This window comes from Opisthocomus hoazin, chromosome 1 (genome assembly GCF_030867145.1).
Source record: "Opisthocomus hoazin isolate bOpiHoa1 chromosome 1, bOpiHoa1.hap1, whole genome shotgun sequence".
In the NCBI taxonomy this organism is placed as follows: Eukaryota; Metazoa; Chordata; class Aves; order Opisthocomiformes; family Opisthocomidae; genus Opisthocomus; species Opisthocomus hoazin.
The window spans coordinates 103,561,035-103,572,741 of record NC_134414.1 but is presented as its reverse complement, the minus strand read 5'-3'; the positions used below and the strand labels follow the sequence as shown (position 1 = coordinate 103,572,741).

Below are 11,707 nucleotides of genomic sequence, written 5' to 3'. Positions count from 1 at the left end.
CTTAGGCCCTGCCCAGCGGGAGGGCCCGGGCCCGGGCCCGCCCCCGCGGCGTCCGCGCAGCACCCTGAAGGGACCGCGTCGTGATGGCCGCTCCCTGGCTGCTGGGTTGCGGCCGGGCGGCGACCCGCCAGGTGAGGGACCGGGTGGGCACCGGGCGGCGGGAGAGGGGCAAGGAGGAGCTGGACTCCTCTCGGTGCCACGTACCGGGCCGGCCGCCTTCCCTCCCCCGGGCCCGCTGCGCAGGTGCCGGCCGCCTCGCTGGAGAGAATTGCGCATGCGCGGGGTACAAGCGCCTCAACTGAGGGGGCTGGTGGCACTTCTGCGCATGCGCAGTTGGCGTCGCTGAGGGGACTCCGCGGTGGGCACGGTCCCCCCCCTCCGGCCCACGGTGTCCCTGTGCGCTGGAGATCGCTTTTGTCCCGCCCCGTTGACTTTTATTAAACCGTGCCTTGCAGGTATTGCGGCTGGAGGCCCGGGGGATTCGAGGGGAGGCCCCGTCCGCTGCGCTCTGCACCAGGCCGGCGGGCTCCAGGACGCCGCCGACGAGTAAGATGGTTGTTTCGTGCTGAGAGGTGGTGGGGTGTAAAGAAACTTCTCCTTCTCCGGTGCTCGGGCACTGGGGGGCGAACCGCCTTCCCCTGCGGCCTCCGGAGGTTTCTGCGCCCTGCGGTGGTGGTGCCCGGGCCGTAAAAGCTTATCTGCCCGTCTCAAGCTCAGGTCCCTCTGGCTGTCATTAAGTAGGCAAGTGGGGAGCTGAGGAGTGCTCATGGCCATGACTCTGAACGGCTGCTGCGTCAGCCGAGGAGGTGAAAGGTCGTCACCGTGTACACAGGGATTTCTGTTCGTAGCGAGAAAATAAAACTAAAATCTGGTAGGAACAGGGCTGCGTGGGTTATATTTCTATTCATAGGCCATGCTATGAGCTTGACGCTTCTTTCCTGCTCACCTTAACTTGTTAGCTGCTGTGATGCTTGACCAGACTTAGGGAGAGCTTTTCATTACATTTATCTTAATACAAAGAAGCTTTGCAAGTTGCCTGAAATTTGATAGAAATGAGTGCAGCACGTTACTGTTTTTAATGAGGTGCAAAATCTGGTTTTGAACTTCAGATGTTCCCCCTTCTCTTTTGAAATGTTTCAGTTATGAGGGTCGAAAAGCATCCCATTTTACAGGAAGAGAGAAAGACTTGCAAGATCCAGATATCTGCTCCAGGTGACAGTCTTGAGAAGCTGCAGAAAACCACCACCGCCCTGTTGTGTTAAATTTAGTTACAATGCTTCTTGCCCCATAGGTTTGCAGGCAAGGCAATACACGGACCTGAGTTTGGGTGCTGAAGTGCATTCAGAAGTATTTGAACTCCTCCTGTCCCTGAGCAGAGTCAAAACATGAATACAGATTTCAAAGAGGGATGTCTGGCGCAAAATGCTGTTTGTAAATAGAGGCTCGCTGGTTCAGTGAGGAGGATTCCGATCCCAAATTAAGAGATGCAGGTGCTTAAACAGCAAAGCTCCATGGGACCATTTGTAGGAGTGATCAGGCTTGTTGACAGCTGTTATAAAGACCACTGAAAGAGCAGCTGAATGCAGACTTCTGGCTTCTGATGTTAGCTGCTTGAATGCCAAGGCAAATAATAGCTTGGTTGTTCCATTAAGAAAACCTTTGCTGCATAGATTGATATAAGCTTGATTGAACAGCAAATCACTTGTTAGTAATTTTTTTTTGCATTATTTTAAGTGCATTTGAGATGTACTTTAGCATCAGTTGCTCGATTCTGTTGTCCTGCAGCTCTGATTTCAGAAGGTGTCAGGAGACCTCTTAGGCCACCTCTTTTAGCCAGCTGCTTCCCCTGCAAATGGTTAAGGTTAATAAAGTTGTATAGGATGCAGCTGTCTTTTTCAGATTCTAGCTGGAACAGGGTGTTCATATTTTATTTGCTTTGATAAAATGGTCATGTTTACGTACGAAGTCAATGATGGGGAATAGGCCTGTAATTTCTGCGTGCCACCTTTCTGACCATGAACATGTTTTAAACATGTTCCAATAATGATACTGATGTTACAAGCATCAGTAAGAATGCCTGTTGGAATAATAGTCTTGTTACTGATTTGGATGTATTGTTCTTTTGGCAAAGTGATGCAAATATAGGTCAGGTGGTAGAAAGTTTGAAGTACCCTAATTAAAGTGTCTGTACCAGCTGTATTAGACTTTTTGATTAAAAGCTGAAACAGGTATCTTTTTCACATATCCAGATATTACTGTTTAAAGTATTTTTCTGGTAATGCCTACTGTTAATCGTCAAGTTGAATGTTTCCTGCCTTCTTAGTTTCATAGGATGTCTTAGCCTTAATACTTCCTCAACTTTTGCTCAGCTTTCACTCGTTTCTTCCCTTTGGGCATTCTTATGTTAGTTTGACCTTTCTGTATGCTTCTTTGAAGAATTCTTCAATCCTGAGGGATGCTTCCTCATGTATCAGTTTCTACAGGCTGCTGTTTCACTGTGTCAGTCTGCGCAGGGAGCCAGGCTTCTTTCAAAGGTGGCTGCCCATCCTCCTACTACTCCCCCTGCCCTCCCTCCCCACCCTGCACTTTCCGTCTGGCAGAGAGAAGTATGTATCTGAAATTATTCAAAAGTATTACCTGTGTAGTAAACTGATATATTTTTTTCATTTGTACTTATGTTAAGAACTCTATATTTCTTTCTCAAATACTTTGCTTTGAACTTCATGTGTCTGTCTATTCTGTGATATTTTCGTTTGGACATTGCTAAAGACTTGCTTCTATTCGGAACTACTTATAGTATCTCCTTGGATCATGCAAGGTATTACTGTAAAACACTAGTAAGGGGGAAAGCTGTTATCTAGTTTATGGTCTTGTAAAGTAGATCTGGGTTCCCAAACTGCAGACAAATCTACACAATAGAATGGAAATCTGTTGAATTACGCTTCTGGTTGGAAGTGGTGCGACTCATAATGGAGTTGGCTTTGCTATAGCAAATTTCAGCAGTGGTGTATCCTTTTAATGTGCTCCCAGTCCTCTTTGTCCTCCTGTTTTTTGTAATGACAACAGTATTTGCTGTTGATCAGCCTCTTGAGGACATCGTTGGCACAGGTGTTCAGGGGCATTTGGTACTCTCTGAAAGGGCCTGAAAGTTGCTTCTGTCTCTTAAACTGTTGGCTACTTGTCTGGAGAATTTTGCTTAATGAAAGTATCCATGAGGGAGAAGAAACAAAGGCAGGCACTACCATGAGGACATGTTCTAAGGCTTTTTTATTTTACTAAGAGATCTCAAACCTAAAATAGGAAGTGGATATAGTGAAGACTGGAGGAGAAAAGGTCTTGGGGAAATTCTGTTAAACCGTGTCAGACACAGTTCAGTTGGTAGGTCCCATGGACACGTGAACAAGGAATACTTTCAAATGTAGCCTCCGGTATCTCTTACTCCCCTGCTTTGTCTTTTGGGAGTCATCCCTCTCTACTGCTTTAAAGATAACTATTGCAAGAGGCTGGCTATTGCGATGTCTGTTTACTATATCTTCTGCTTCACTTGCTTGTTCATAGACAAATGTTATCTCTGTAGCAGCATATCTGAAGAGCTCGGGTAACTATCTTAGTGTTCATCTGAGATAGGAACATGTCTGTAAACCATTTCCAGTGATGCAGGATTGAAGCACAGAGGAAAGCAGCTCTTGCAAGGCGTCTGGCAAAGCAAGGAGCAAAAGGCATTATATCATGAGTTTTGGCATCACAGCAGCAGAAACTTAAATGCTAATTAGAACTCTAGTTTCTTTAACTTGAAATGTCTTGAAACTTTCTTCTTCATAATGCTTGTATTTAGTACAACAACTTCTTTCAATTTGGTTTTTGTACCAGATTATCTCAGAAAGTTAAAATTGTGTGACCAAGATCACCGGTGTCGGATGTAATTATGATAATCCTTTTTATGCCATTTCCTAGATGTGATGGCACCACAGGAAAGCACCAAGCTGCTAGCCGTCAAGGCAACAGTTGAATTTCCTAAAATGTTGTCTTCTAGCTCTCTCCCAGTATCTGCAAACAAAGGTGGGAACATTTCTAGTACTAACATCGAGGAAGCTTCAAAACCTGCTGAAGACATGAGGATGTTCATGTCTAGGAAAACTGTGGTTGCATTTCCGCAGCGAGTAGTTGTTTCTTCCCTTGAGGAGGAAAATCTCACTACACCTGCAACAGAAGGAGGCTTGAAGAGAGAGTTAGTCGAGGAAGAAACTTCATCCAGCTCAGATTCAGATTCTAGCTCAGATTCTGAGGAAGAAATTGATGATGATGAGTCAGAAGTTGCCATTAAAACCAAAGTTGAGTTTCCTAGACGAGATTCCATATTTTCTGGTAACACAGCGATAAAGGCATCAATGCTCGCAAAAGAGAACTTGTCCCCAAAATCCCAGAAAGAGTATGTAGCCAAGAAGAAGCCATATAAACCAGAAACTGATGTGTCTCCCATCAAGCAAGTTGCATTTTCTAAAACGTCAGTCAGCCATAAAACATCAAAATCCAAAGCAAGAGACCCCAAAGTAGAATCAGCTCCAAAAGAAACAGATCGTCAGAAGCTGGTCTTAGAGCCGCATGTGGTTGAAAGCCAAGACCTGAGTGAAGTCACTCATAAATCTGATTATTTGGAGGAAAAGTCCATTGGAACCCAAGTAGCAGCTATTCAGCTGAAAGCTTCATCAGTGACTCAGGAAGACAAAAAGCAAAAACTGATAGCCAGAAGAGATGAAAAAAAGGTGAAGGAGGCACAGGAGTCAGAAGCAGAAGAAGTGACTGCTGCTAAAGTGGAAGAGGAGACTTCTGAAAGCACGATGTCGGTGACTGGCACTACAGCAAAGGAGGAGACCATTCAGGAAGCAGGAGTCCAGGCTGGAGAAGGAAGCACAATAGAGGGTACACGTTTAAATTGTTTGAACTGTATTGATTCATTGGGCTAGGGTTTAACTTCTTTTAAAGGGTTTCCATATCTTCTCTGTTCATGATTCTCTGCTCTTTACGCTGAAGCTAACCATGTAGCAATGACTTTCAGGAAGAGAAATTCTTGTTTGTTGCTGATTGCTATAAGCGCTCAGTAATACTCGGTTTCCAGTTATGCTATAAAAGGAAGCAGTCTTCATTTCACCGTATTTAGTTTCATAAACCAGTTACTTGTAAAATGAAAACAAGATTGTTTCCACTGTGAGCAAAATCATGGGTTTTATATGACAAAACTTGTTTTCCCTCTTCTCTGTTCTTGGAAGGATTTGGTGGCTGCCTTTCTCCTGAGCCAAATTTGATGCTATCTGATTTTTGCTTAAATCCTGCTGTCTGTCTTTTTGTTTAAATCTTGCAGTGTTTCAGATTTCAGTAGAATTCAAAAAATCATAGTGTAGTGCTGGAAGCAGATATTGAATCTGAGATTGGTAGGTTGCAAGCGAGTTGTGTTGAAGTAGCACATATATATATATAGTTCAACTTATAACCCAGTTTTTGTAGTGAACTGGGGAGGAGACACTGATATGTTTTAGGAAAGAGCATTGTGCATCATATAATCATCTCCCTAGCTATACTTTCCTGTCTGACTTACCCTTCTTATTTACTACCAGTCCGGTTAACTTACATACTCTTCTCATTCTGTGTATTTCAATAGCAAATGCCCCTCTGTCCTGATCTGTGGCGGCTTACCATTCTTGCCTTTCAACTGAGGGAGCATGCCATTCTTACGACCCTCCTTCTGGTTGCTGCTTTCAGTTAAAAGAATTTGCCGACTTGGAAGTAAAAGCAGCATACTTGTAAAGCTGCGTGGATATTGTCCTCCAAGTGATATCCTTGCAGAAAAGGCCTTGGGGGTCCAGGTGGGCAGCAAGTTGAACATGAGTCAGCAACGTGCCTGTGCAGCAAAGACCACCCATGGTAAGCTGGGCTGCATTAGGAGGAGGGTTGCGAGCAGGCTAAGGGAGGTCATCCTTCCCTGGTGAGTGCTGTGTTCAGTTCTGGGCTCCCCAGTACAAGAGAGATATGGAGCAGTATACTGGAGGGAGTCCAGTGAAGGGCCACTAAGGTGATGAAGGGGTTGGAGTATCTCTCCTGGGAGGAAAGGCTGAAAGAGGTGGGGTTGTTCAGCCTGGAGAAGAGAAGGCTCTGGGGGCATCTCATCAGTATACGTAAATACCTGAAGGGAGGGTGCAAAGGAGACAGAGGGAACCCTCTTTTCCGTGGTACCCAGTGACAGGACAAGAGGCACTGCGTACAAACTGAAACACAGGGTTTTGCCTGAACATCAAGAAACTTTTTTTTTACTGTGAGAGTGATGGATCACTGGCATGGGTTGCCCAGAGGGGTGGTAGAGTCTCCATCCTTGGAGACATTCAGGAGCTGTCTGGACACAGTCCTGGGCAGCATGCTGTAGCTGACCCTGCTCGAGCATTTGGGGTTGGACCAGATGACCTCCGGAGGTGTCTTCCAACCTCAACCATTCTGTGATGCTGTGAAGTGTCTAACCAGCTTAAGTGACAAATAGTCACTTTTGTACCTTGGTTTCCAGAATACAGTACTGAGTAAAAGACCTGCCTTCTGTTAGGTCAGCTCATAATTTGATGTGTTTTAACAATTGGAAGCTAAGCTTACCTTCTTCTGACTGCAGCTCAAATGATAAAATGCAGCACTGTTTGCAATTGACATTTTCATTTACCTGTTTGTCCTTGCAGTCAGCTGCAGAAGCTTTCTTAAAAAAAAAAATGGGAAAGGCTGTTTGTATTTATCTACATACAGATGATGCTTTTCTCCCCATTCATCCACAATGGAGTTCTAGGTGCTCAGGCCTTTTTTTTTCCACATTGCAGCTGATACAAAGACCCAGAAAATGAGTTCAGTTAACTTCAAGTATTAGAGGGAGGACTTGGTCTTAAAATATGCTAATGATTCAAGGTGAAGACATGACACATCAAAGGTCTGTGAAACAGCCTCCCCTACTCTGATGCTGTACATTCAGACTAAGGTTATGCCCACATGACAAACTTTTCCTGCAGATCTATATCGATGGGGCAATAGGACCATCGTTGTCATAACCACACCAGCAAAACCCTTTTGAGTAGGGCCTGGCTTTGCTGAAAATGGTACTTTTCCTGTTGAGCTCCTGTTGCTCTGTGGAGTTGGAAAGGCTGTGACAGCAGGAGAGTTTCTGGTGGGTATGTGCTAGAGGACTGTTGCAGGACTGTAGGAGAGGTGGGGGTTAGTACAGGCAAGCTCACACCCCTTCACTGCTGGTGTAATGTCTTTGGGTGCCAGAGGGTAGCAGAGCTATAAATGTAGCTACACCATGTTCAACAGCGTCACTGTTACCTCCATGCGTAGCTTGTTCTCTCTTCCTTTGGAGGCCTTCTTTGAGAACAGCTAGTGCTTTTCTATTTTTAAAGTTCATGGTTAATGGTACCTTGTGTAATCTTTACTTCTGTTCCTGTGTTCTTTTGTTCATCTGCAAACTCTGCAGCAGGCACACTGAAGATGTAAAAGCAATTTTTCCCCATTACAAACCTGCATGTTAAGGTGATGTCATCCACTTTGTAGAGCAGGCGTGCTAAGCAGTCAGCAAAACCTGCTGACTTCCGCTGCTAAGTAGCAAAATAGTAGCATGGTAGCTCAGAAATATACCTCTGATTTATTTCGGAAGAACATCCTGTGAAATGCTGGCTCTTTAAGAGAGAAAGCATAGATGAAGTCTGGAGTATGGGGAGGATGAACTCAGGGATAGATTTTTCCTTTGAGAAGCCAAGTACAGTGTATTTGGGCACAAAAAATGAGACTCCATCTGCTTTTCTTCCTAAGCATCTGTCTCTTAATTTGGAACAACTGTCTTGCAGGTTGAATGTACACTTGCCTACGCTTGCCTGTTCTTGGGGCTTTTTGCAGCACAGACCGCATCATCTGGGTTTTATATCTGTAGTGTTGTCTCCTGTGAGCTGTCTCGGTAGGAACTGAGCAGTAGGCAGAGGGATATTTCATTTCATAGGTTGTGTGTGTTGTTCAACTGAAACCACGGCTGAGCACACGACGGTTTATAAGCAAGTCTTGCTAAATGTTATGGATACATGCTCTTAAATTGATAGCGTTACACTGCAATAATGATGTCATAATTAAAGGGAAATTCTGGTGTTCAGTTGCTTGAGTTCTTGTATTTTTGTTGTAGATGGTTGTATTGCAAAAAGCAGCTTAATACGATCTAGCCTAAACCACTACATACAAATTTATATGATGAAGCTTTTCACTCGATTATGCTTATGTATTTCCTATTGTTAAAATTCTGGGTATATGAGAATAGATCGATATTGGGAGTAAAGTTTTATTTCTTGCAGTTTCCTTGGTTGTAAAATCAGCCTGTAACAGGAACCTTTTATGTAAGCAGTACTGCCTAAATTTGCATAATATTCTGTGTAAGAATTAATGTTGGCTTTAACGTGAAGCAACTTTATTAGGTTATTCTTTTAGAAAGAAGAGCCGATACAAAGTTTAGAAGGTTATATTTAGAAGAAAGGAAATTTACATCAAAGGCTCTTGATGTATTACTGTTCAGTGTAACTACATTTGAAATTAAACTGTGGAAATCTCAATAATTCCATCACTTCTTCCCATGGAAAAAAATCAATCTGTAAAGTAGTTCTAATAGCTGTATCTCATGGTCTGACATGATGATTTATCATTTGTACTGCTTCTTTGCCTCTCCTGGCTTGCTAAGAATGTCACCTACTGTTCTGGCTGAAGTGAAAACCAAGGCAACTGTGAAAAAGCCAGGAAATGCAGACATACGTCTTCAAAATATGAATGAAGTGTTCTGCCCTATCCACCCCCAGCATTAGGTGGTAGTTTGGATTTTATATCCTGTGCTCTGTTAGGTGACATGTACTGATCCCTGTTCCCCTACTGCATACTAATGTGCTGGTTTAGGACCAGACAGGGTACCAGCAGAACTTAGTAAACTTATCCTTTTGTTATAGTTGGTGACATTTTTCTTTTTTTTCTTTTTTTTTTTTTTTTTAATGTTGACTGGATGAGGGATCCAACAGTATATGAAGGCAGGCTCAGTAATTAAGAATATTGCCCTCTGGTGTGCCATCCTTATAGTCACCAGTTATGTTTGTTTTCACAGAGACCACAGCAGCTGCTGAGCCTGCTCCAGAAGAATTCGATAATTCTACCTACAAGAACCTTCAGCATCATGAATATAACATATATACATTTGTTGATTCTGTTGTGGTTCTCTCAAAATTCAGGCAACCTCAGCCATCTTCTGGAAGACCATCACCAAGGCACTGAAAGAACCACATTTAAAATAGATGCCCAGGCAGAAGGATAAATTGTTCTATTTAGCACTGCTGCTTTGTCTGTATTATAAATCAGATAATAAATAATAAATAAATGAATGCATAATAACTTATGCTTGTGCTTTTGAATAGTTCTTCTTTGTTCTTGGAGTCCTTCACTTCTTGACTTTTATGAATGAGCTGCAAATGAATCATCGTTGAATAAAAATAGCTTTAATACCTCTCTGTATATATTATTTGGTGATAGTGTAAAAAAAAGTCCTGACTTTTCAGTGTCTCGAAACCTGTGATATTGACCATTCTTTCTGTACTGCTGTCAGAGAACATAAAGACCCTTGTGCATATGGCTGTTCAGTATGTGCCATGATTTTAGTAGGTGTTGTTGTCACTGTATGCAGTGAGCTGTTCTTGCACACAAACATGTTCCCAGCTCTGAAGAGGTTACGTTTACTCTGGATTTGAAGTTAAAATCATTGGCTGGAAACAGCATAAGAAGTATTTGTCTCCTGTGGCAAGAGTGTATGTTTTGTGTTAGTAGAGGAATGCAAGTTTATGTAATGTGATTGAAACATCTCAAAACCTCTGCTGTTGTAAAGGGAGTACATACAACTTTATTTAATCTTCTGTTGGGGGCTCCAGCATCCAGGTTCTGCAGTAATTGAAATAATTGAAAATGTAAGAGAGTCTCAGTAGGCAATTCCTAATGAGCTATACTACATTGATTAATCTCTGAGAAATAATGTACTTCTGTGGGTAGAATCACTTGAATGTTATTTTTAAATGTGATAAAAATAGCATTGTGGCAAAATCAGCTCCTGGTACCAGTTGTTCAGTGGGACTATGTTTCAGTTCCCACTTTTTTTTTTCCCCACACACAATAAAAGTTAAGATTGCTGCCCAGCTTCACTCTCGCTCTGCAGAACATGTCAGAAATGAGGCACGTCTCAATATATGTTATCAGCAGTTACAGTTGGTCTCAGTAAACGTTGTATTTCCATCCTATTAGTAACAGTCTTCTGCCCTCTGGGAAAACTGCCTTGATGACCACCAGCTGTTGTGGGTTTAGTTCCATTTTGGCTTCTTGTTCATTTTGGGCTTTTTTCAGTGTTAATTGGTCTTTGAGCAGTTGCAATAGCTCCAGCATTTTCCATCACCTGTCTGTATTCTTTCAAGCAACAGAATACGCAAGATCAAAGAGCAAATGGAGTCAGCTTTAGTAGTCTATCTGGATATTGGATGCAAATCCCTGGGTGCAATTAGCAGAACAGCTATTTTATACTCCAACTTGGCAAAAATGTGGTAAGAAGGATCAAGAGGCCTACATCAGTCTGCTGTGTAGAATTTTAAGTCAGAAACCTCTGGCAAGCAATTTTATTGTCCTGTAAAAACTAAAAAGCATATTACTGACTCTAATTATGAAATTTAAAAATCGGCAAATGTATAAATCCACGTGCTTAGGAATAAAGAGCAGAAAGTCACTCAGACACCAGTGGTACCATGTACACTGTACTTGTAAAAGGGAAAGAAATTTGCTGTTAACATGAAAAACATGAAAGAATAAGGAGAAGGGTCTTCCTTTATTAAGGGCCCACTGGAGGGCCGCAGTAAAGCTGCTGTGTTTTGTTATTAACTAACTACGTGTAGTAACCTGAATCCTGTAGCTTAGATCTGTGTTGGTGCTGAACTGTGTTCCGATTTGTTTTGTGCTTGCAGAAGGAGGCTGCAAACTGTCAGCATCTAAACAGCAGAAGTTAAATGTAGTCTGTTAATATGCTTATGTGTTACTAAATCTACCCACAGTAGCTGTGGCTGTGAGCTGTTTGGAGTCAGACTTGTTCACCTAGTCCTCTTTTCATTTCTAACGAGGGTTGGTGTTATAAACACTGACTTAATCCGCTAAGGAGGAGTGGGTTGAAACAGAACTGTGTCTTGCTTTCAGTCAACTCCTACGCTCTCCTGAGTTGCATTTCAAGCTAAGGAGATACGACTAACCTGTATTTGGGCTTGGCATTTTGCTACCCTAGTTTCATGATTACAACAAAAATTAATGGTGAATGCCATTCCTATCTGGGTAATCCTGTTTTAGTGTCTTCCAGGGATCTTTTCTGCACCTTTAAAATCAAGCTGAAAGCCAAGTAACTTCATAACTCTTCTGGTACATGTGGTGTGTGTCTTGTATTTGTTCTGTTTAGTGAACCAGCCTGCTCCGGGAAGGGCAGATAATGTGAGGAAAGGCACCAAGACTTTTTCCCACTGTTGTGTTTTCCTGGACTTCAATGAAAAAGGCTTCATTTTTTTTTGTACTTGGCTATTATCAGATGTTACTGTGTTTGAGTCATAGGCTAGCATTTGAATTTCAAGCAGGATGTGATACAATATGCTCA

The 11,707-nt window shown here is 42.7% G+C and overlaps 1 protein-coding gene across 3 annotated transcripts; it reads left to right on the top strand.

Annotated features, from left to right (window-relative positions):
- The first annotated feature begins 4 nt into the window (after positions 1-4).
- Positions 5-9,436, top strand: NDUFV3 (NADH:ubiquinone oxidoreductase subunit V3). Of its 3 annotated transcripts, none has more exons than XM_075431405.1 (4): positions 5-131; positions 456-546; positions 3,955-4,920; positions 5,657-9,141. In XM_075431405.1, exons 1-4 carry the CDS (start codon positions 84-86, stop codon positions 5,674-5,676), a joined length of 1,125 nt encoding a protein of 374 aa, XP_075287520.1. In that variant the 5' UTR covers positions 5-83; the 3' UTR covers positions 5,677-9,141. The 3 variants fall into 3 exon arrangements, with proteins under 3 accessions (XP_075287520.1, XP_075287509.1, XP_075287527.1); XM_075431394.1 differs by lacking the exon at positions 5,657-9,141 and adding an exon at positions 9,149-9,436 and having other exon boundaries at positions 7-131; XM_075431412.1 differs by lacking the exons at positions 3,955-4,920; positions 5,657-9,141 and adding an exon at positions 9,149-9,436 and having other exon boundaries at positions 14-131.
- Positions 9,437-11,707: the final 2,271 nt, after the last annotated feature.